The sequence below is a fragment of the Theobroma cacao genome, chromosome 2, assembly GCF_000208745.1.
Source record: "Theobroma cacao cultivar B97-61/B2 chromosome 2, Criollo_cocoa_genome_V2, whole genome shotgun sequence".
Lineage (NCBI taxonomy): Eukaryota > Viridiplantae > Streptophyta > Magnoliopsida > Malvales > Malvaceae > Theobroma > Theobroma cacao.
The window spans coordinates 27,943,566-27,965,004 of NC_030851.1; the positions used below are offsets into that span (position 1 = coordinate 27,943,566).

Below are 21,439 nucleotides of genomic sequence, written 5' to 3' on the forward strand. Positions count from 1 at the left end.
TTATTAATAAAATATTATTTTATTCTAAAATTTTCCACTTGTCTCCTTGGCACCCAAACACATTGTTATATCTTGATTCACTTCTGAATCACTTTTTATCTCACAAATTCATCCTCAATAAGAATATTATTATTTCCTCACGTGCGAAAATATTTTATCTTAAAATACTCTTTTCACCTTTCATCATTTTTAAACATTCCAATTAACCTCAATTAGCATTCGATAAGTTTTATTAGCCACCATAACAAAGTACGGGATATTACAAGTGGATCCTTCATTCCTAAATGCATAAGTCAATTTAGGAAGTGTTATGAGTCACATAGTGAAAGAGGTATTCAAGTTGAAAATTGAAGAAATGTTCAAAATAGGATTGTATTAATCTCACTACCTAATAAAAGAAATAAGTTTGGGGTGTGAAATTGAGAAAAAGAAAAAGGGAAAGAAAGAAGAAGAAAAAGAATGCAGTTTTGAACACAAGAAAAATTTTGATGAAAAAGGGGTATATTAGGTAAAGGAAAATAAACCTCTTAATAGGTCCTAGAATGACTATGTGCTTAGGATGATTTGAGCTATACATTGTCCCATAACTCACCTTGACCCTAGCCATACATTACAAGCTAATTAAAGTTCTATTGATCCTTGATTTAGTGTTAGTCTAGATTAGTGGAGAGAGAGATGAAAAGCAAACTTATGAAATTTAATTATTAATTTGAATTTTGCATGAATATAAATTGATCCGGATTGTAAAATGTCTAGGTGATAGATTGTACACACACACGAAATTTCACTTAATGATAAGCTTGCATTTGAATGGAGACATAAACTTGAATAATATTTGTATGTGGAGTCAAGTTATGAATACGGAGCAACATTTGAGGATACTAATGGTAATTAGTGAAATGGCGCAATTGAACTCTAGTTAAATGTTTTCATGTTTAGGTTATTGCATTTAGTTCTTTGTTTTGCTCGAGTACTAGCAAAATCTTAAGGTTAGGGGTGTGATAACTCTATTATATAGAGTTATTTTCAACACATTTTGGAGAATTTAGTAGCTAGACCTTTGAGTTTTATGTTTGAATTTGAGCATTTTAGGTGTTTTTCAAAGTTAAGTTAGATTACATGTTGAATAGTTAAATTAAGTGGTTTAAGTTTAATTTTACTTTATTTTGGTTTAATTCTCTTTAAGAATAGTTAATCTCAATTTCTCTCATAGGTATATGCAGGATATGTGATGAGCAAGGTGCAATTGAGTTATGATAACACAAGTATGGTGAAGGTGTCACTCGTACATGTTGCAGTAATTTGAAGATAACTTGAGCTGCAAAAATTCAATTGATGTGATTTTTAATTTATTGGAAAGGTAAGAGAATGGGCTACAACTCTCCTGTATGCCACTTTACCCAGTTCAAAACAGATCAAGGTGAAAATCATGTTCAAATTTGATAGATAGATGTAGTTATGCACTTAATGCAACATGGATTGAGGTCACGACCTTGAGTAAATCATGGCTACGACACTAAAAGTGACACCATCACAGAATCAAAGTACTATGGCTCAGCGTTAAGCATCATACAAAAACCCAAGAGTGTGACGTCGAAGAAGTAGCACCGAGGCACTACCAAGGAAGACACGGCATTGCGGCGCCAGAAAGTTATGGCCACGGTGCCACCCTAACTTCTAAAAATATATTGTCGATGGAAAATTGGAAAGTAGGGCACTTTGCACATATTTAAAAGCCTTTTTGGAGAGTATTCAGGGGGGAGATGGCAGTAGCTTTTCTGGAGAATGAGAGCTACGAATTAAGCAAGAATTCTAGAGCAATTGAGAGAGTTTCAAGATTTACCAGGATTCAACAGTAGTTTCTTTCTCTCTTTTGTGTTATTATTATTTTTTTGTTTTGAATTCATGGTTAAATTTCTTTGGATGTATTTTTTATTAGTTATTATGAGCTAAATTATCTTTCTAGGATTTTGGTGGATTTCAATATGTAATCTGAATATTTGTTTCTGTTTTAGTTATTATGAATGGGTATAGTTTTGCTTATTCAAATTTGTTCTTAATGCTTTTGATTGTTTGGCCAACAATTAATTGATTTGTGAATCTAATTAAGACTTGACAGAGAAATTTTATATTGGACTAAGGTTTGAATAGTTTATGTTCATGTCACTTAGGTGATCTGATTCGTAATTCGGTTAAACATATACCAATTTCCATATATAACCAAATTAGGACACTTGCTTAATGAACCTTATTTAATTGATTCCTATAGATATATAGTGACCCAATTAAGTTAGGTATTTGTGCAAGCATCTCGACGGAGACTTATACATAGCTTTGGATTCTAGGTTAGTAAAACCACCTATGAATGTAAATAATAAGAGAAGCTGGTATCAGATAAAGTGTTGAATGAACCCATAATCCTAGGTTTTATGTCTATTGCCTTTTCCAAGTAATTTTAATTTCTGTTAGTTAACTTAGTGCTTGTTTTAATTTTGTTCTAATTAATTTTTTGAAAATTTTATTTACTTAAATAAGATTAATTTGTCATAAATTTTAGTATTTAGTAAAGATTTAGGAACAAATTTTTGTGGGAACGATACTTTATTTCATCACTATTTTGCTTGTTTACTACGTATTCTTGTGTGTGCAAAATCAACAATAGCTGGACTTGTGTGCCATGTCATTCTTGCTCGCTTGATTTTTGCAACACCCTCATTATCAAGTGGAATGCCTTGATGGCGTTTGTGAACTGCCATAAGTTTTCTGTTGGTTTCCAACTAGCTTCTGCTTCTAGCACTCCCTTCCACTTTACTAAGTATTGGTGTTGTGGCATGTATTTTTGGCATTGCAACACCCTATAGGTGAGAATGGTGTCCACCTTCTTTTTGCATGCTAAACATACACCCACTAGTGCCTTTTGACTATTACTGCGACTTGGAGCCTTCTTTTCTATGTGATATGGTTTCAACATACTAGCGTGAAAGACTGGATGGACTTTCTACTTTGGTGGCATCTCAAGTTTGTATGCCGCTAGACTAATCCATTTGGTCACTTTGTAAGGCCCCTTTTAGCGTCTTAACAGTCCTTTTTGGAGTCCTTTATTCTTAAAGTACTAGGTGTAGTTTGACTAGTACTAAGTCTCCTATTTTGAAACTTACCTATCTTCGAGACTGATTAGCCCATTTCTTTTTGCGTTTTATGGCCTTCAGTAAACATGTGTTAGATTTAACGCTTCAATTTGATACTAAGTTTTAAAATGACAAACAAGTGATCGAAATTCTTTTCCAAATGTTCAAGCAAGTTTAAAAAGTCTTTGAGATGGTTTAAACGAAAAGAGCTAAGTGTTTTAAATGGAAAACAATCAAAAGGCTTTTTATTTAAGGAATCTGCCTTTTATCTATCGATAGATGTTCGTCATCTATTGATAGATGAAGAACATCTATTGATAGTTGTTTGTCCTGGCATTTAGGTTTCAAAGACCAATTTCCATTTATTGATAGATCACTTGAATTTATCGATAAATAGCAACTGAAAGCTTCAGAGGGTCCCCTAACATGCATCTATCGATAAATATTACAATCTATCGCTAGATAGGCATGAATTTCAAATTTATTGAAAGGAATCTATTGATTGATTGCAAAATCTATCTATAGATAGTGACTAGTGGAGCATATTGAATTACTATTTTTACATTAAATGCACTCCAACTGCGTTAAAAAGCTTTTGCTAGTATAAATATGACTTCCCACTACATTTATGAAGGTTGGAAGACTCTGAAACACAATTCTAAGAAAAGAATTTAGCCACAATCATTCAATATTCTTTGTTCTCCTCTTCAAGCATTTAAATATCCTATTATATCATTTATTGAGCCTTCATTTCTTATTTTGTTCCTCACCAAACATTGTACTTAATTTGCGACTCAACCTTTAAGAGGCATTCTAGATGTACCCATCTCATTTATTGTATACTAGTGAGTGGTTATACCTTAACCAAATTAAAAGGTAGGTTGAGCGGTTATACCTTAACCAAACTAAAAGGTAGTTATGTGGTTTTACCTTAACCCAAGTAAAAGGTAGAAGGGTTCTAGTCTCATCCTTGAAAAGACTATTATTAAGGTTATGTTTGATCCATAAAAGGCATTGTATTAAATGTTATTTCAATAGTGTATTTAAAACTCCTTAGTGAATCTAAGGGAGCAGACGTAGGCAAGGTGGTCGAACTTCTTTAAAAATCATGGTGATGATTTTTTTTTCTCTTTCTCTCAAGTTTAATTATGCACTTAATTTTTGTGATTTCACAAGAAATCAATTGTTCTACTTACTTCAAAAAAGGAACTTGTTTTAAGAAAAGTTGTTTTCTCAAAAATTGGAAAGAAATCTAATAAATACTTAAACTATTGCAATTCATCCTCTTCTTAGAATTATTCTTATTGAGCTTATAGCACTAACAGCATGCATGAGTAAGATTGAGTTGCTCTTACCATTGGCGTGCATGCTTATATGTTGTGGGAAATTCTCCTGTATCCCCTGCAATTACGATACTCTGTATAAGAGGTTGTTGTCCTATTACTATTTCGAATGGACTTTTCCCTGTTGCCTCAATATGATGTAGGTTGTGAGAAAATTAAGCGATGTCTAGCCATTTTGGCCAATTAGCTTGGATGACTCGCACAAAATGTCGTAAATAAGTTACCAACATTGCATTGACCCTCTCGATCTGCCCATTTGATTGTGGATGAAAGCTGATCGTAAAGTTAAGTAGTGATCCCATCTTTTTGAACAACTTTGAGCAAAATTTCCTTGTGAAGTGTGTGTCTTTGTCACTCATTATGCTCAACAGAATTCTCCAATGTTTGACAATATTGGTCATGAAGTGCTTTGTGGAATTTGTTGCTGGAAACTCACAGCTTACAGTGATGAATGTTACGTATTTAGAGAAACGGTCTACAATGACCATAATGCATCCCAATCAATTCACCTTAGGAATGCCTATAATGAGATCCATGCTCAAACTCTCCCACAGTCGACTCAAAATTGGCAGTGGTTGTTGTAACCTTGTTGTTTTCCTTTGCTAGGACTTGTCTTGTTGGCAAACAAGACATGTTCATACATATGTCTCCACATCCTTGCATAACTATGGCTAATAGTACCCTTGTTCTACTAGCGTAAGCATGTGGAGCAATCATGGAAGCTTTGACCAAGTTGAGTCATCACACTCATTGAGTATCTCCTTTCGAAGCTTGCCATGGGATGACACATAAAGCCTTAGGCCCTTGGTGTATAATAGCTTATCTTGAACCTAAAACCTTTTTGTTCTCCCTTCCTTGGCATATTCAATTACTGTTTATGTTACCATGTCATGTGATTACCTTTTTTTTGATGCACGGCATGAGTATGCCTTGTGCCTTGTTAACAACTGCTACTGTAACCTTATGACTAAGTGCGTTTGCTATTGAGTTAGCCTTCATTGCCTTGTACTCAAGTATGTAATCAATTCTACCAAGAAGTCTTGCCATTGTGCTTGTTGAAGACTCAGTTTCTTCTGGTTATGAAAGTAGGATATAGCTATGTTGTTAGTCATAACCACTAAAGGTGCTTCAAAAAGCTAATGTCGCGATGAGTAAAGACAATGTACCACGACAATCATCTTTTTTTCCTAGATTGTGTACCTCTTCTCTATGTCATTGAGCTTGTGGCTCTTGTAAGCCACTAGATGTCCTTCTTGCATCAACACTCCTCTTATAGCAAGTCTGAAGCATTTGTGTGCACTCATAATGTGAGACCTTGATTTTTTTAGACTCGTAGCTAGAAGTAGATGCGATAACACGGACTAGGGGTAATTTCATCATTTTCCTTAGTGAGCTCTTAGAAGTGGGTTTTCTAATATTATTAAGGCCTAAGTAGGCCTAAGGAATAAATGAATGATGAAAATGAGGATAAAATGACGAAAGAAATAGAAATAATGATGATTTTCAAGGTAGGGGCAAAATGGTCATTTTTCATCTCGAGTCTAAATTTTTAAGTTTTCATGAACTCGAGTATTTCTAGACTATTATGGACTTTATCTCAGTGTTAAAAGTGTAAAAAGATTGCACAAAGGATTGGAGGAAGACAAAGCCAACTTGTTAAGGGCATTTTCATAATTTAAGTGAAGTTTGAATAAGCTTTAGCTATAAATATCATTTTCCAGGAGCTTCTTCTTCTTCTTCTTCCTCCCATCTCACGTTTCTTTCATCATCCATGGAAGCTTGTTTCGAAACCTTTATAAATTCTCTCAAGTTAACCCCAATTTTCATGCTTCTGTGCACTTTTTCATAAAACCTTTTATGCTCTTTCACCTTAAATCCCTTAAAAAGTCTTACTTCCATACTTCATCTCACTAGCTAGGTGTTTTAGAGAGAGAAAGATGGGGCTTCTATAATAGCTTGAAAATTTTTGGAAAGGAATTCAATTACAAAGCTACCAAGGTGAGTAGTGATTTAGAGTTGATTTTTAAGTTGTTGAGAATGGCTAGTGGATAGATTTGTGAATGTTTTGTAGTTGAGGTTATTTATTCATCTTTAGTGTGATTAGAATAGAGAAAGTTAATAGCCACTTAATGGCAATTAAAAGCTAGTTAGGAATAACTAGCAGAACATGAATTAGGAGATAGCTTTTAGAATTATGGTTATGTGAATTGAGTTGATTTGTTATGCTATTGTGTGTGATAGGTTCCAACGAGACCCCACATCTCCATTTGAAACATTAGTGGAAGTTGGCATCGATCTAAGATTCAACAACTACCAGTGAGTGAACTTGCATTTCAAAATGTTTTGGGAAGTGCTTACATGTTTAAATAAATCATTTGAAAGTTTCATTTGTTTTTACTTTAAAAAAATATACTTGGGGAACAAGCCCTTGATGAAATGTTTCTATCATGTGAAATGTACAATATGAATAGTTCATGCGTTATCACATTATATTGATATGTATATTATACTTTAGATGCTCCTTTTGTGTGATAATGATGACCCAGCTATGTATGGTGTGGGAGTGCACATAATCTGATGATGACCCAGCTATGTGTGGTGTGGGAGTGCACATAAGCTGATGATGACCCGGCTATGTGTGAGTCGAGAGTGCACATGAGCTGAGTATGGCGGGATGGAATGCATGATGATGTATGTATATATATATGTTATAGAAAGTTTATGAAAATATTTGTGATTGTGTTGTATGTTGGCATTGTTAATTGCTCCCAAATTGCTTTTCATTTCAGCAAGAAAATGGCTTTTTGATGTAACAAGACCCTTTTTAACTAAGTTGCTTTGTTTCTCACTACAGCGAGATTCATTCTTGCTATAGTGAGAAACTCTCTGGTTGGGGGGGGGGGGGGTTACACTGGCCTGGTTCTTGCTGCAGGAAGAAATTTGCTGAAGCTTCTCGCTGCAACGAGAAATTCTTGGGTGGTTCCAAGATTCTAGTGCAGTACTTTCACTTCAATAAAGATTTTAACCATCTTCTGCTCAGAACTGGGCAAAGTGGTAAACATAAAAGTTGTATCCCAGCCTCTTAGATTTCTAATGATCTAAAAATCATGTCAATTGGACTTCTGTAGTGGGAGTTATGCTTAAAAAATTGAAGCATATGCAACCAAGACTGCCTCTTCACTACAGTGAGAAAACCCTCTATTTGCTTGTCTTGCTTGGTCATTGCTGAAATTTTCATTCTATTCAACTTCATGGTTTATCATGGATCTTGTAACATTAAGGGATTAAACATTCAAAGTTTAGGATGAGGGGTTTTAACCAAAAATAGACTAAATTGCATGGTTTATCATAAGTGCATCATGTTTTCTAAAACATTCCTTATCGTTGCTTGTTCCCTTCCTATGTTCACTCACGGGGTTTATACTCACATTTTTAAAACTTCATGTTTTCAGATTTGGAGGTAGTTGGAACCTAGATTGAGTGTCTACGTATGCTCATTTTCTTGGTAGGTACTATGGCATCTCAGTAGCGGTACCTTCACTTAAAGTCACTCTACTGACGGTTGAGAGTTTTTTCTCTGTGTACACGTCTATGTAATGTAAACTACTAGGAGTCATGTTATAAATGAAGTATGTATATGTTGGATTGATGATGATGCCTTTATGAGACGGCAATGTATGATAGTACTTTGAGATAATACAAGTATGAATATTCAGTTGCTATAAAATATTATTGAAACATTTACCGTTGAGAATTACAACACATGGTTTTAAAGATGCTAGATGGAATGAAGAACAGGATCTCATAAAAAGGCTTGCTTGGGCCTAGTGGGCTATGCCCATTGAGCCCATGTGCCGGTTATGGCCCGAGATTCGGGCTATGACAAAGGTGGTATCAGAGCTCTAGGTTTAGTCGAGTTTTAGGGATTCTCGTGTCAGTCAGCGGAGTTGTCGGAGTTAATGTAGAGTCTTGTTTATGGGTTGTGATTGTAGCACAAGTCATAGATAGGAGGCTATATGAACTCCTATTCCTAGTAACCTACCTTCTTGCTAACATTATGTAAAGGTCACAAGTGGTGCCGTTGTTTGGGTTTGAGATGCCACTTGAGACATGAGCTGTTGTTGGAAAGATTTTAAGCAAATGCTCTTAATGAAAGGTTAACGTAATAACAAATTCCTCTGATTAAAGATAGAGGAAATTGGAGCTGGACTAATAGGTCCGTAATGACTTATTCATTCGGTGGAGTTATAATTTAAGCCCATAATTGTCAATGGGAAGAAATTGGATGACATTAGATCATTATTGAGGTCAATATAAAAGAACACGTACGATAATGGTAATAAGGGGCACACTTTGACTGGAATGAATAGTGATGGTTGTAATTTACTTGGAATTTATAGATCTAAGTATTGAGGAAGGTGTCAATTGATGTTTATGTGCATGAAGGTAAGTGCACTATGTTAAATGAGCTTGTCATGCCCCTATAGAAATGGTGTGGGTTTTTGAAATATTTTGTAAGCGTATAAGTGTTGACTATGTGCATAGCAGCTTAGATGGAGCTAGTTTTGATTTCAATTAAGTAATTGCAAGATCCCAAGGCTCGATTTGAACTATTATGGTTTATAGTTATAAGTACATGAGTTAGCTTAAGGGTGAAATTCAGTGACTATTATAATTGATGTGTGGTCAACAAATGAAAGGTTGGTAAACAAATTTTCTTTGAGGAGGAGCATGAACTTTGTTATGCTGTGCATGAGGTCAAAGGATTAAAGGACTAGTTGTGGATTTGATAGCTTGAAGTTAAATGACTGAGAGATGTCAAATCTAGTCTAAATTCCATACGGAGTTCTATATTTGAGTTTGATATACAAATTGCTTTAACAATCAATTTAAAAGTCTATTGGGTTTAGTATGCAATCTATGATAAAAATGATCAGTTTTGAATGTGTTCTCCATAGAGGTAAAGGATTTAGGAAATATCATTTTTTGGATAAGTTCTAAGAGGGAGTTTCTACATCCTAAGTTTAAGAAATTTAGATTTTATAGTCGCCAGGGCGAAATGCAACGGTTAAGTAAATCATTCACTTTATAAATGTAATTGGTTAAGGATTGGTGAGTAAAGTTAAGATCTTAACACTAAGTGGTGCACAACTTGATGTTTAGGTATTTAAGAGTTATTTGGAAACAATTGTCTAATCAAGTTGCATTAAAATGTTATGGTAAAGGTATACGATTGTTAGTGGTGGAATATGCCTAAAGGATGATCTTGACATACCATAAAAGGGTGAAATGTGGAGTAGACATGTCGAAATTGAGGAAACTAAGAAAAGGGTTCTTACACATGGTAATAGATGTTGACATTTAAATGGATGTGTATATGTATATGTGGAGTTACTCATGTCATTGGTGGAAACAAAGAATTGTTCTTAACGATTTGACATTTGAACACAATATGCTTGGTGGGTTGCATAGGTGGTATTATAAGATACTAAATTGGCATAATATACGTTATTGGAAATAATTATGAAAATGGAGGGAGAATAAATTCTAGAATTTTGAAGTAATGATGTGAACATAAGTAGAATGATCAAGATAGACAAAATTCATGATGATACTAAGTTGAAGTGGTTAAACTATTTGAGTTAAAAGATAANGATGTGAGCATAAGTAGAATGATCAAGGTAGACAAAATTCATGATGATACTAAGTTGAAGTGGTTAAACTATTTGAGTTAAAAGATAAGAAAGATAGCTAGTTGCGAATACTAAGAAATTGTGGAACACTAGAAGTAGTGAATAATTATGTGTATGGTGTTATATGTACATGGTGAATTCATTATACAATATGGAAAGATGTCCTAAGGTGGGATTTATTGATTTGTGACAAGTGTTAAGGGATGAGATGAATTTGAAAATATTGGCTTGACCTATTATATGTGATAAACCTACGGGAATATAAATGGCTATGGAAATTGTGACGTAAACTTGGAGGAAAATCAAACGGTCGAGGATGATCAATGTAGTAACCTTAAATGTAGACGAATAGCAATGATTAAGTAAACCACAGCAACCACCACGCCACAGCGCTAGGAACACCTCATGTCTAGGACGTATGAATAAAATGTTAGGGGCGTGAAGCTGAACTTATGAGTTGAATTATGGTCATTTGGACTTGATGTTAAGCTTCGTTAATTGAAGTTTTAAGGTTTTGGAAAAGTATTTATATGAATGAATTGGAAAGCTTCTTTATTGCCTTATATATTGACATGTAGGTAAATGAGACAAGAGATTAAGCCTTGTTAGAGGCTAAGGAAAGAGTGAATGAAAAGTAAGGTAAATAATGGGAGAAATATGGATGTTGCTATGATGAACATAAAAAGCTTAAGAATAATCAATGCAAATACACTAAGATAGTTGTGTGGTCCGAATTAAGGACAAGGACGCCTTAGGAGATTTGAAAATAATGTCCGTTGGAACCGATGAGGTGGAATGTCATTGAGCATACATTGGATTGTTAAAGTTATGAGTGGTTTTGAAGGTAAGCTTTTGATTGTTTAAGTTCTCAACTAAATTCCACTAAAGGATGTGTTTAAGTGTTTTGGAAGTGTATTGAAAAGCATAAGAGAATATATTAGTTAACTTGCCATAAAAGATCGAAATGGCATATGAGAGGCTCGTGAGCAGCCAAGCAATGTATAGTTAAATGTGCAAGGGAGCTATGATTGGTATATAAGAGTAAGACTTTAATGATGGGATAGTGTTCACTGCTTTGGGCAATGAACCATAAGTTATGGGCTTGTATCCACTTTGTGAACACTTTGGTGAGATAATTTGAAAGGGTTCTCACAATGTGAAAACATTAAAGCTCAAGGAGCTAATAGTTATATAGTGATGTTGGTGTTCTAATTGATATGTCACGTAGTACAAAGGTATATTGCAAGTCTAAGAATGATTGGAAATGTTGGTTTGAGGCAATGATTATCTTGCCATTATGTAAGCCGGATAATGTTACGGTCTCGATATGCTTGTGGAGGCAAAGCATACAATGGTAAAAAAACGTGTTTCCCTCACATGTGTTTTTTTCATTTTGAGTAATTAACAAAGTAGAGTACCTGATAAGGGTAAGCAAGGATTGAACTATGCTTTAAATGCTTAGTGAATAATGGCGATATGCTCTAGTTAATTGATATTACCCTTGGTGAGGAAATAGCAGTACACAACGGGATTCGTAGAGATCAACTTGGGAAAGAGATGATGATTTGATGTTTCAAGTAAGCATGTACGAGTAAAGATTTTGGTAATAAGCCATGATTTAGAGTCAGGATACAAGAATTGAATTGGGACTAAGTAATGTCGAGATGACATAAGAATATAACATATATGTTGGAAATACGAAAGACAATTAAGAAGTAAAGAAGACTTTTAAGGATTGTGGTATAGCATAAATGTAATGATCAAGTAAAGATAAATTTGAAAGATCAACAAAATAGTAAGTTACGACACGACAAACATGTTTAAAACACGTTTAAACACGTTTACTTAATCATGTTATCGTGTTTAAACGTGTACACATAACACGTTTATTAGCTTGTTAAACATTAATAGTTAAAGACTATTTTAACCTTATATAAATAATTTTAAATAATTATTTTAAAAAGTTTTTTTAATTTTATAAAGGATATTAATGTAATTATACATACTCAAGTAACTCAACCTAATTTTTCACCTTTGGTTATTATTTTGGATGAGGCAACGGCTAATGCACGGCACCACCAGTCCACCAAACACTAGTCACCAGATCTTTCTTCTCTTTTTCAATTTTTTTCCCCTTTAACTTCAACAGCTTTAGATTGGGAGTGTTGAGCGGGTTTCTTCAGCAGTTTTTTCCTCTTTCATTGAAACAAAGGTAAGCGGTTTTTTTTTTTTGAAAAGTCTTTAGAAAAATGTCATTTTTGCAGTTTATTAGTTCTTGGGTAGTTGCCCATTACATATGAATTTTGTTGGTTTTCTGGGTGGGCTTTCTTGGAGAGTCAAGGGAGGGATATCATAGGGTGAGGTTGAGGTGGGACATAAGGTGGACATTTTGGAAGAAGGACCGGGCTGTGATGCTGAGTGCGGCTGCAGCTTTCTATCAGGAGTTGCGACTTTTGGTTGTTGAATGGTTTTGGGCATTTGAAATATTGAGATTACATTTACGTTTATTTTTGTTTAATTGTGTTAAACGTGTTAATTGTGTTAAACGAGTTATTAATCATGTCGTGTCGTATATTGACACATTTAATGAACGTGTTAATCGTGTCGTGTCGTGTTACACGTGTGTTAAACGTATAGGTGTACGTGTTTTAAATTTAGGACACAAATATTAAACGTGTCGTGTTCGTGTTTAACCTTAACGTGTTTCGTGTCTGACACGTTTACGACACGTTAACACTAATTGCCAGGTCTAGATACTGGAGGGTAACTTGATGAAAATGATAATTAGTGATTGTGACATGTTTATGACAATGTGGGGCAAGGATGAGCGGTAAGATGAAGCTTACACATCTGATTAGAAATGATAAGAAAAGAGTATAAGCCTGTAAATTATGTGAAGTTATGCATAGGCACAATGAGAATCTGCGTGGATTACATAAGAACCAATTTATGGTAGGATGTAAAGTAAATGGTGATTTAAACATTCGAAGGGGTAATCTGGAGTTGATTATACCTTAATATTCATGGATTAAACTTGACCTATGGGAATGAAATGGAAAAGTAAAAAGGGAAACATGAGCTATAAGAATATGATGATGAACCTATATGTCGATGACACCGTTATTGTCAATTCCTCCTCTAATGCTACTAAGCGAGTTATAGAGTTCTTGAAGTCCAAATTTAAGCTAAACGATCTTGGCAAATTGAAGTATTTCCTTGGTTTGGAAGTTGCCCAATTGAACAAAAGTATGCTTTTGATCTATTAATAAAATATGGAGTTCTTGGCTGTAAGCCTATCACTACACCTATTGATTATAATCATAGGTTAAATAAAGCTACAAACATTGATCAATTGGTTGATGCAACTAATTACAGGCAACTTGTTGGTAAGCTTCTATATTTGATCTTTTCTTGACCTGACATTTCTTCTGTTATTCATATACTATCCCAATATATGGATATACCTACTCAAGCTCACCCACATGTTGTTTTCTAAGTTCTCAAGTGTATCAAAGGTGTTCTTGGCAAAGGCATCTTATTTTCTTCTCAATCTGCTTTACAAATACAAGCATATAGTGACAGCGATTAGGGAAGATGTTTAGATACTAAGAGCTCTATCACAAGTTTTTGTATCTTCCTTGGTAGTTCTTTGATAAGTTGGAAATCCGAGAAACAAATGGTTGTTGCTTGTAGCTCTACTCAGTTAGAGTATTGTGTAATGGCAGCTACTACCAGTGAAGTTATTTGGTTACCATGTTTACTGAAGGATCTGAGCATTGCTCATGTGCATGTTCTTTCCTTACATTGTGACAATTAGTTTGCATTCCATCTTTGTAAGAACCCAATCTTCCATGAACGAACCAACCACATCGAGATAGATTGTCATTTCATAAAGGAGAAAGTTTTATCAAGTATCATCTCTCCAACATATGTTCATACAAAGTTGTTATTGGCAAACTTATTTACCAAGGTTCTCCAACCTAGTCCCTTTCTTCTCTTTCTAGCAAGATGAGTGTGCATAACATACACACTCATCTTATGGGAGAGTCTTAAGTATATATTAATCATGTTTATATTGTGAATATATTATTAAAGTTAGTTTGGTTAGATTACCATTTTATCCCATATTTGTAAACAGGTTGTTATTTTGTTATACATGTACATAAATACAGTAAATAGCTACTGTAAAGATAACTTTTTTTTAAGAATGAAATTCATGGGATATTCCCTATTCTTCTTCTATCATTGACACTTATCATATCTATTAGAAGAAAAACATTTGTACACTCTTTTTTCATTTTTTATTTTAAAAATTCTTTTTTTGTAGGTCTTATCTTCTTGATTGTTTGTAAAAATCCTAACTAATTTGTCAAATGACTGTTTTCTTTAAAAAACACCTTTTACTATATTCCATATACATTTTAATGTAAACATTTTATTTAAAATGAATAATAAGATTTGAAAAAACCCTGTTAAGATTGATTAAATCGGGAATTAGTGGCATGATAAGTTTAATTCTTGGTTTGACTTTTTACTCGCGGTGATTCGTCAGCGAAGAAACTTGTCCCCACATAAATAAAACTGTCTTCAACCCACCCCGCAATCATACGATTTTTAATTTTGTGTCAATAATTGGTTAAATTAAAAATTTTAAAATAAAAAAGCATAACAATGATATAGTGCTAGGCATGAAAATCTTTCCCACCCAATCCAATAAGGCCTGCTTCCCTTGACCTGAGTTGGGTCTAAATTGAGTTTGTTTTAATATCACTTTATCAAGAAAAAATTACTTTCTCTTTAAGAAGTCAATTTGATAAGATATGTAAGGTTCATACTTATAAACTTTTAGTTTATAGTTAAAGTATTAACTTTAATTTTCATCAATCTTAATCTTGGTGTAAATCGGGTTTTAGTAAGGAATTTCATGAATTTTACTTAAAAATTTAATTATATTTCTTGTCATTTCATATTTTACTATTAAAGTGTTTATCCTATTTATGAACACTACGATTAAACAAGTAAATTATTCCATAAAAAAAAATCCTCACTCTTTGCAAACATATTAATATGTTTTTTTGAAAGATGCAAACATATTAAAGGGAAATGTTTATTTTTTATAAAGGTCTTTTTATTTTTAGAGAAAATAGTTTAAAACTTAGATTTGAGAAAAAGTTTGATTCTTTTAACTATCTTTTATAGATTCTAGAAATTTGGAAATAAAAATTGGGGACAATTATATTACCTTGGGGCTCCGGCTTCAATTTGGCTTGGCCATTGATTATAAACAAAATATCTAAAGTTTTAAATATAACAAAATGTTTAATATATATTAATGTTATATTATCATTAATTAATTATTTTTAATCAATAATATTATTATTTTTATCTGTTACTTGAACTTTATAACGATATTTAAAAAGTAAAACCTAAATAGTAAAACAAGTAACAAAAGAGTAATCAAATGGGGCCTAAACCAAAATAAAGGCATTATTGGTCTCAGCAGATGGTCAAAAACCTCTATAAACAAAATATGGTAATGTTGTGAATAAATTGATACTAATAAGACAGAAGGTCGAACAAGCTAAATTTCCAACCACAGGAGTAGATTCTCCTTCACATCTGGCCTCTCAAAATTTTTAAATTTATTTTATATTATATAAAATTTTTAAAATTTTTTATATATTTCTTTAACGACCCTCTCAAAATAATTTTTTATTTAATAATTAATATAAATAAAAAATAACAAAATGATTTCACATGCCTCAATTTTAAAGTTTTTTTTCTTCTCTCAATTTGTATTATTATTATTATTTTTATTTATTTCTATTCTATTTATTCATATGTTTTAAATTTCTATAGATTTTTTTCTCCAAATTTTTACGACCTATGAATCATATTCTTTTCTTTTTTGTGTCATATGTAGATTCTATCTTCTGTTTGCTATATTCTTTTTTTCTGTTATATAAATTTTATTTTTATGATTTTAATCTCTAAAAATTAATAAATTATTATGTAATTCTTAAATATAAGTTGTAGCGTTGCATTATTACTTAAACTTCCATCAATATATCATTTGTTTTATTAATCCTAATTATGTAAAAGAAAATTATATTGAATATATCTTTTTTATATGTTTTACGTTTATATTTAGTTGAAAGAAAATTATCTTAAATATGAAACCTTTAAACAATCTTGATTATGTACGAAGAAATTATCAATCTTATATATTGTATTTAACTATTTATGTTTTATGTATTATAATTTTATATTTAGTATTATAGTTTAAATAAAAATAAAATAAAAATATTAGAAGTTGACTGCATTAATTTTTTTTTTCAAATTTTATTAAAATATGAATAAGTTAAAAACAAAAGAAAAGAAGCAAATCATCAAAATGATTGTCCTATACATGAGCCATCAAGCTTCAATGCTTCAACTTATGAATAGGAGCAATGTGAATAAAAACATCCAAAACTCAATATTAAAGAAATAGATATTTTTCAGTACATAATTAATAATTAATAAATTTAAATCCAAGAAATATGATGAAGCACAACTTTCAGACTATTGTAAATATTTTTTTCCTTGATTTACATATTACATAAAATTTTGTTTTATTATCAATTTTTTAATTGTTGATTAAGTTCAAAATATTAATTTTTAAAATTTTAACTTTTATTTTTCTATTTTTGACCCCTGCACTAAGAGTTGACTAACTTCTTCCCTCTCCAACCATACTAGGTGCTCTCTCAAATGTCCAAATAATTGATAGCTGCTCCTATTTTCCTTTAGAACAACAAAATTCAATGGGAGGGATGACCCATTCACCCTAGTCTATTTTCAATTCTGGTTCACCAAAACGAGTTAGTCAAGAATTTGGACGATAGGGAACATTCTGTCTAGACAAATTTGACCCACTACTCTCTTTTAATAACGACCAAGTCTCAAATGACTGCCCGAATGGAAATCAATATTGGTCCTCTAAACACCTGTTGTATATACATCCATTCCTCCCAGTGGCTTGCAGATGGTACTGATTCTGAACTTATTCTAGAAGTTTTAGATGCTCAAGTTTACAAGTTTATACAACAATAACCCACCAACTCCATTAATTTCTTCTCTAAACCTGGCAATTTCTTATTGGATCTTCAAAATTCATTTTCTAACCTCCCTGTGTCTTGCATCTCGATCACAGAAATATTCATTGAACGTGGGCTGCATTCAAGATTGATGAAATTACCTTGGTGCCGATCCACAATCCTTACCCTCGAAGCCTTACAAGGGAAGATTTTGTCAGTATGTGAATATCTGCCTTTTTACAGAAGACAAGAGGGTGGCACGTGATGTTGCATATGATCACAAAAATTCACCAAAACTGCTCACATCACCATGCTCTCCAACTTCCAAAACGGTCTCCCATCTTTTTCTCTTCTCTTAGCTCTCTTTGACCTATAAATATCACTATTTTCTTCCTCACCCGCCTTGCCTTACCGTTTCATTTGCGTTGACATTTTTGTATTCCAAAGCCATAAATTGTTGCAAATTCTGGAGCATCAAGAAAATGAAGAGGCAAGGAAGTAATTTAGATGGTGCCACCACGCTGCAGGCTGGAAAAAATGAAGGCAAAAAGAAGAGCCAGAGAGCTGTAGAAGCCAAGGAAGAAGACGGGAAGAAGAATGAAGGAGAACCAGCAGTGTTTACGCTGAAGAATTTTTTGGGGTGGGAGGAATGGCCGTGGTTAAGAGGTGCTGCGGATGAGCAAATGTCATGGGGTGCGGTCTGGTCGCCTTTGTGGGATGTTGATTTTGTTGACAAGGCTTATGGTTCATTGTTCAGTGATGTTGCTTGGGATGATGATATTTGGAACTTGAAGACAGTCATGGAGATACCAAAGCCATGAGAGAAAGAAAAAAATAGGAACAGAGAGAGACAGAGTTTGGCAATTTTTCACTTATAAAATTAACAAAATGAAGTTCGATGTCTTTGGTTGTTGTCTTTAGATATTTCTAATTTGGGCTGGAAACAGTGCAGCTGTTGGTCAGCTTCTTCATATGATTGCTTTGTTAGCAGATACAAATTAGTAAACCAGAATCAGCTGCAATATTGGCTAAACCTGGCGAGAGATGGAAAGAAGTGAGAGAGAACTAAAGCCTGCCTTAACAGATAGAGATAGCAACCATATTCACCTTGGTCTTTACATTGTCCAATTTTACTTTTATATGTAAGTTGCTATTAACATTGTTTCCCCTTCTCATTTTAATCTTTACTATACGACTGTAATCAGGGCTGTAGATGCGAGACTTATAATAGGTTGTTGCCAATTGAGAAATGTTACACAGCAGTACTTTCAATTATCAAAAGAAATGGTAGCAGTAATGAAGAGCGGATGCTCAATCCACCAACCGCTTTGTTGGGTCTTTTGTTTGGGCTTTAAACCGTTTTTGTTGTGCCAAAAGAAAACTATCGTAGCCCACATCTGATACTGTTTAATTAGGATTAGGACTTTCAGCTCAGATAGAAGAATTTCAGGGTTCACTGCTTAAACTTCTACAATTTTCTTTTTCTGCTTATTGGATGAGAAAAGACATCATTTATCGAATAGTAATTTTATTATTTAATTTATGAAAAAGTAAATAAGAACAAAACCTGTTCAAAATCTGCAATATAAAGCGTTAAATTAGCTTAAAAAAGTAAAACAAAACTGACAGATTCCAAGAGCCAAAGGATAGAGTCAAAATAACAAGAAAACACCAATGAGATGTGCCAAAGTTTAGGCCGCAGAGGCTCGTGAGCAATCTTTGACAAATCACTAAGTTTTGCTCAGTAAGATGAAGAGCACAACTTTTACATATAGAGAATTTGGCATGGCTTCCTAGACTAATTTCCCACAAGAGATGATAAATGAATCCAAACCTAGTGGGACAAAGATGGCAGTAGAAAAAGATTAACCTCTTTGATTGGGAATACCAGGACTCGTTACCATTCCATCAAACAATCAAGAGATCACAATAAAAGCATCACAAATTTCACTTTCAATTCAGATTGGCACTGTTCAATACATGATCAGAGAATCAAACGAAAATCCAGAAAACTGAGAAAAAAAAAAATCAAACTGGTGAAGCAAAAGAAAAATGAAACGATCAACAAATTGATACCCACAAAACAGGAAGCATTTTAAATTTAAAAGCCTGGAGGCTTGTAGGCAATGAAAATGATGCACTGCACTCGGCGCCTGTTGTCAAATCCGATGATCCGAATGAATGATTTGGGGTAAGCCTTCTTGGCCTCTTCCAGCTCCTTCAAGACTTGCGTTGCATCTGTGTAACCGAACATGGGGAGCTTCCACATTGTCCGGTAGCGCCCATCGTAGTATCCAGGGGATCTGTGGTTCTCACGGTAAACAAATCCGTGCTGCACAAGAAGAAATGGTCAATTCCTGACATTGTAATATGGAGAAAAAAAAAAAAAAGAACTTAATCAATCCAAATTCTAACAGGATTGGCTAGGAATTGCAAACATTTTTTTGGATAAACCTTTTAGGAAACTTTTGGAGGACTAAATGCTAAAAGGTAATTAACTGATGGAATCGTTTGTGATTCAATCTGTGGCTAAATTGACTACTCTAACTGTGTTTCTGCGCTCCAATTTTTCCTTTAAGTTGATAAGTACATAAGCCATTAACACTATTTTAATGATAAATTAAGGGGAAACTGACAAGGTATCTGTAAGGGACTGGAGGAAAGAGAATTCTAATAATAATTTTCTTTTTACTGGCTTTGTCCCGACACAATAATTTAATCGCCTCTCCAACTCAAACTTTGCTTAAATTAAAACGGTTCTTGCATTAATTTGATGTTTCTGAAACCAAAGGTCACTGCACCTAAAAATGTCTTCAATTTCAAAACTCTGTAGAAAAACATCATGCCCTGAACAATATGCTGCCTAATCAAGCACAAAAGGAATCAAAGAATTCCCAATTAGTGTAATCTCACTTTCATGCTTACATAATAAGTTTTACCCTTTCCTTGTACGGCATACCTTGTCCCGTCACAGTGAAAGACTATAATAGCCATAAGAAAGAAAAAGTGGAAAGGTACCTGCAATTCAAATTCCAAGCGAGGAATCCATTTTCTGCGAAGAAGGTATTCAACTTCCTTTGCCAACTGTTCTGGAGAGATCAGGGAGGTAAGACACAGTCTCAAACTTCTTCTTTCCAAGCGGAGGCCACACTTGCACTCAATAGAATTTTTTTTTCTAGGTCAAAAATTTTCAGTTTAATTTGCTTTGATGCCTATAAAGTTCCCTCTTCACAACAAGTAGTTGAAAACTCAAAGTTTTATTAGCGCAGCAGTTGGTCTCGTGGCATTTACTTGAGTTAGGAAATATTGGATTTAATTGCTAATAGAAGCAAAGAAATCGCTTCGTCCTTCGGTTGTTATATGACATGTAATCACTGCCAGGAAAACAATTTCAAGCAACAGGTTATTCCTTCGAATTACCTGCATGCACTGGACTCTTCCACCATTGCTAGCTATAGAGGTAATGTCATTGTTGAGTTTACGGGTCACTGGGAAGGCTGAGGTTGATTTAAGCCTGTGAAAGGTGCAACCATGCTGGCTTGAGCAGGGGTGGCACGGTTAACGGAGGCCACTGCCGCAGATGAGACCATGGAAGATGCCATGCCTCTTTCTTCCTTGGCTAGCTAGCTATCGCAAAGTTTGTGTGATCAGTTTAAGAGGTCTTTGCACAGCTGCTTGATTCACTATATATAGGCAAAGAATCTTAAGTTTACTTCCCTATTGCTTATGTTAAAATGTTGTGCATCTGGCGGTCTAGAATTCATGCGGTAAATATTGGAAATTTCTTGGTCCTTAGATCATGGAAGGGGTGACATTACGGCTTGATGGAAACATAATACAGAGGCTTTTGGATTCCAAGCCTTATCGTTAAGCACTCCACTGATTGTGACACATGGCAAACGCCCGTCATCTTATCTCATCCGAGGAACCAGGGCTTGAATTTGTGATGGCCGTTTGTCTATATCTTTGTCAAGTCTTTTTTTGGCCATTCATTTCTTTTGTTGTTGGCAGCACATCATATGTGGGGTGGTAGTTGGTACCTGCTGGCTGGAAGCGGATGTTCTTGTGATTAGTTTCACGATTTGCAAATTATCTTACAGAAATATTTTCCGCAAATGACTTTAATCTACTATTCTTCATTCTGGTCCATGGCATTTGAGCTCGAATTTCCATTCCCATCAATTCAAGCTGGCGAT

General features: G+C 33.9%; 1 protein-coding gene and 1 pseudogene across 1 annotated transcript; one reads left to right on the forward strand and one right to left on the reverse strand.

Moving 5' to 3' along the window:
• On the forward strand, window positions 17,409–18,564 carry LOC18609254. The gene has a single exon (XM_007044280.2). The coding sequence runs from the start codon at window positions 17,726–17,728 to the stop codon at window positions 18,062–18,064; it is 339 nt and encodes a 112-aa protein (XP_007044342.2). The 5' UTR covers window positions 17,409–17,725; the 3' UTR covers window positions 18,065–18,564.
• On the reverse strand, window positions 19,168–20,915 carry LOC18609255 (annotated as a pseudogene).